Source organism: Nematolebias whitei, chromosome 1 (genome assembly GCF_014905685.2).
Source record: "Nematolebias whitei isolate Nwh7 chromosome 1, NemWhi1, whole genome shotgun sequence".
NCBI lineage: Eukaryota > Metazoa > Chordata > Actinopteri > Cyprinodontiformes > Rivulidae > Nematolebias > Nematolebias whitei.
Genome location: NC_056498.1, coordinates 42,493,665 through 42,497,017, shown reverse-complemented (window position 1 = coordinate 42,497,017; position 3,353 = coordinate 42,493,665). Strand labels below are relative to the sequence as shown.

General features: G+C 42.6%; 1 protein-coding gene across 1 annotated transcript in view; it reads right to left on the bottom strand.

The window, feature by feature from the left end:
• The window catches only part of LOC119417985 (F-box only protein 41-like), a 22,452-nt gene extending 20,476 nt beyond the window's left edge, over window positions 1-1,976 (bottom strand). Inside the window, exons 1-2 of the mRNA XM_037685264.1 lie at window positions 1,726-1,976; window positions 844-883 (exon numbers count right to left, since the gene is read on the bottom strand). Coding sequence (XP_037541192.1) covers window positions 844-883; window positions 1,726-1,976 — 291 coding nt within the window. The remainder of the gene's footprint in view (window positions 1-843; window positions 884-1,725) is intronic.
• Between the last annotated feature and the right edge of the window lie 1,377 nt (window positions 1,977-3,353).

Here is a 3,353-nt window from a genome sequence, read left to right as displayed (position 1 = left end):
TCTTTCAATAATCTGTCAATAATCTTTCAATAATCTTTCAATAGTCTTTCAATAATCTTTCAATAATCTGTCAATAATCTTTCAATAATCTTTCAATAATCTTTCAATAATCTTTCAATAGTCTTTCAATAATCTTTCAATAGTCTTTCAATAGTCTTTCAATAATCTTTCAATAGTCTTTCAATAATCTTTCAATAAGGCCCTGGGTGCAGCGTATCTTCTGGGTGACTCTCTCACGGTGGAATACGTTCTGGGTGTGTTAGTGGTGCTGCAGGTGCACCCAGCTCAGTGACATAAATACTAGAATATACGTCATTGGTCCAGCTCTTCTTGAAGGCGGGGCCTAACGTCACCTGTCCACTCTGCAGTGATTCACTGGACCAGCTCCTCTCATCATTAGTTACTTTCATCATTAGTTACTTTCATCATTAGTTACTTTCATCATTAGTTACTTTCAAAGTAACGAACAAATCAAAAAGCTGCAACATGAATGTCACTTGTAATACAACACGTTATAGAAATGTAGTGTAGTAGAAAGTACAGATACTTGATGTAAAATATAGTGGAGTAAAAGTATAAAGTACCCACATTTAACTCTACTTAAGTAAAGTACAGATACATGAAAAATGTACTTAAGTACAGTAACAAAGTATTTGTACTTAGTTACATCACACCACTGTAAAGAAATAATGAATTAAATTTGTAACACACTCTTGATTAACAACAATCTAAAGTGCTAAGTGAGTTTAGCCTTTAGCTTCTGCTCTTTTCAAAGGTCTGTGTGATGTCATCATCGTAAGTTTATGAACTGATGACATTAGTTCTCTGTGTTTACCATCACACCTGAAACACCCAGCTGGAGCAGGGGGAACTGTGGAGGCACCTGGGGGCAGTTAGGGATTGGGAGTCATGATCAGAGGCACCACAGCATGTGGGCATGGCTGGGAGTTGAACCTGCAGCTTTCTGGTCCCAAGTTGGCTGCCCTGCCTCTAAACCATTTTGACCCCTTTTATTTTTTAGCTAATGTCCTTTTCCTTTTAACGTTTAGCTACTGTGCTGCTCCTTTTAGCTTTTAGCTAGTGTTGTGCTGCTTTCAGCCTTCAGCTAATATGGCTCAATAGCTCCATGACTCCATGGATCCATGACTCCATGACTCCATGACTCCATGGCTCCATGACTCCATGACTCCATGACTCCATGAATCCATGACTCCATGACTCCATGACTCCATGACTCCATGACTCCATGGCTCCATGACTCCATGGCTCCATGACTCCATGACTCCATGGCTCCATGACTCCATGACTCCATGACTCCATGACTCCATGACTCCATGGCTCCATGACTCCATGACTCCATGACTCCATGGCAGCAGAGGTTTCAACACTGGACTCATGATTTCCATCTCATGATTGTAAACATGTTCTGTCACTATAATTTATAATTGTCAGATAATTTACATTTCTTGTTTCTGTCAGAGCTGTCGGTTCTGTTCTCCTGGTCTGTGGGTCCCGAACCGGACTAGTTTTCTTGTTGTCTTGCTGGTTTGTTTGGACCCTGAGACTGATTCACATGAAAAACTTCTTGTGTGGAGAGATGAACGGTTTGACCCCAGAACTTCTTTTATTTTAATGTCACTGCATCAACAAACAAACAAACAAACAAACAAACAAACAAACAAACATGATCGTTTATCATCAACAACAACAATTAAAAAAACAAACTGTGATTGGTTCAGCTCTGACGGGTCACGCGGCTGTGACGTCAGCAGCAGCGCGGGGCGGCGGTCGGTCAGATCTTGCAGCGCAGTCTGACCGAACCGGGACGAGTCGCTGCCGGTACTGGACCGACCCGATCCATCCGGACAGGAAACCGGGTTCTGGTTCTGGTTGTGAGGCGGAGCCGGCGAGTTAACGTCAGGGAGGAGTTCGGCTGGGTCCGGATCAGCTGTCATCACAGGTATGGACCGGATCATGGGTTCCGCAGGAGGTTAGTCCGTTCCGAACTTTCAAATCGAACCGGTTTGAAATTTAAATAAATAAACAAACAAACAGGAATGAAGAGAACAGAACCAGGAGTTCTGATCAATCCAATCAATCCAATCAATCCAATCAATCCAATCAATCAATCAATCAATCAATCAATCAATCAATCAATCAATCAGCTATAGGTCTGTCACCTTCCGGTAAATTTGTTTTATTTATTTGAGAAAGATAAAAAAATAATTGAACATTCCTCCGGGCTCCTTTGTGTTTATTTTTGTTTGTTTGTTTGTTTGTCCCTGAGATGTTGAGTTGATCAATAATTATTGATTATTGACTCTCGAGTTCTTTTTCTAATTATTTTTAATTTCATGCTTTCATGATTTTTGTCTTACAAGAAAATACGTGAAAGAATTTTGATCAGAAATTCCTAAATAAAAACACAAACAAATAAACAAATAACTAAATAAATAAACAAACAAGTGTTAAAATGTACAATAAGTCAACAAAGGGAAACAGGAAGTTGGTTCAGAGCGGTTCTTTCTTCTTGCTCAGCCACGCGTGGATAATAAAGTCCTGACCGCTGGACCGGAAGGAGCCGCTTCACTGAGCCGTCAGGGTCCAGAACCACGAGGTTCTGAGCGCAGACCGGACTGATCTGGTCCAGAACCGCAAGGTTCTGAACTCAGACTGGGTCGATCCGGTGCAGAACCACGAGGCTCTGAGCTCGGACCGGGTTGATCCAGTCTAAAGATGTCCAGATGTAGATAGAACCAGACAGTCAGACCGTCTGACCCAGTTTCTCGTCTCTTCACCTCCCAGGGCTCCTGCTGCTCCTTAATGAATCATGTCCTCCTCCTCCTCCTCCTCCTCCTCCTCCTCCTCCTCGGAGCGGCCCTACTTCTGTCCTCGATGTGGAGATGGACCTGGCTTCTCGTCCTTATCTGAGCTCCGGGCTCACCTGGTTAGCCAACACACCTATGAGACCCTGCTTGTCCTGTCTCAGGTGAGTTTCACTGTCAGGACCGGAAAGTTTGTTGAAACCGGTTTGAATCTGGTTTAAATGTTTCACGTCTGAACAGAAACAAGTTTACATGAAGAAACATCTGATGAGAAAACGAACATCAGTTGTAGAATCAAGCGTTTTATTTCAGGTGATTCTGACTTCCATGCTGGCGTAAGAAGTAACATCGAGGAGTAACATCGAGGAGTAACATCGAGGAGTAACATCGAGGAGAAACATCAAGGAGAAACATCAAGGAGAAACATCGAGGAGAAACATCGAGGAGAAACATCGAGGAGTAACATCGAGGAGTAACATTGAGGAGAAACATCGAGGAGAAACATCGAGGAGAAACATCGAGGAGAAA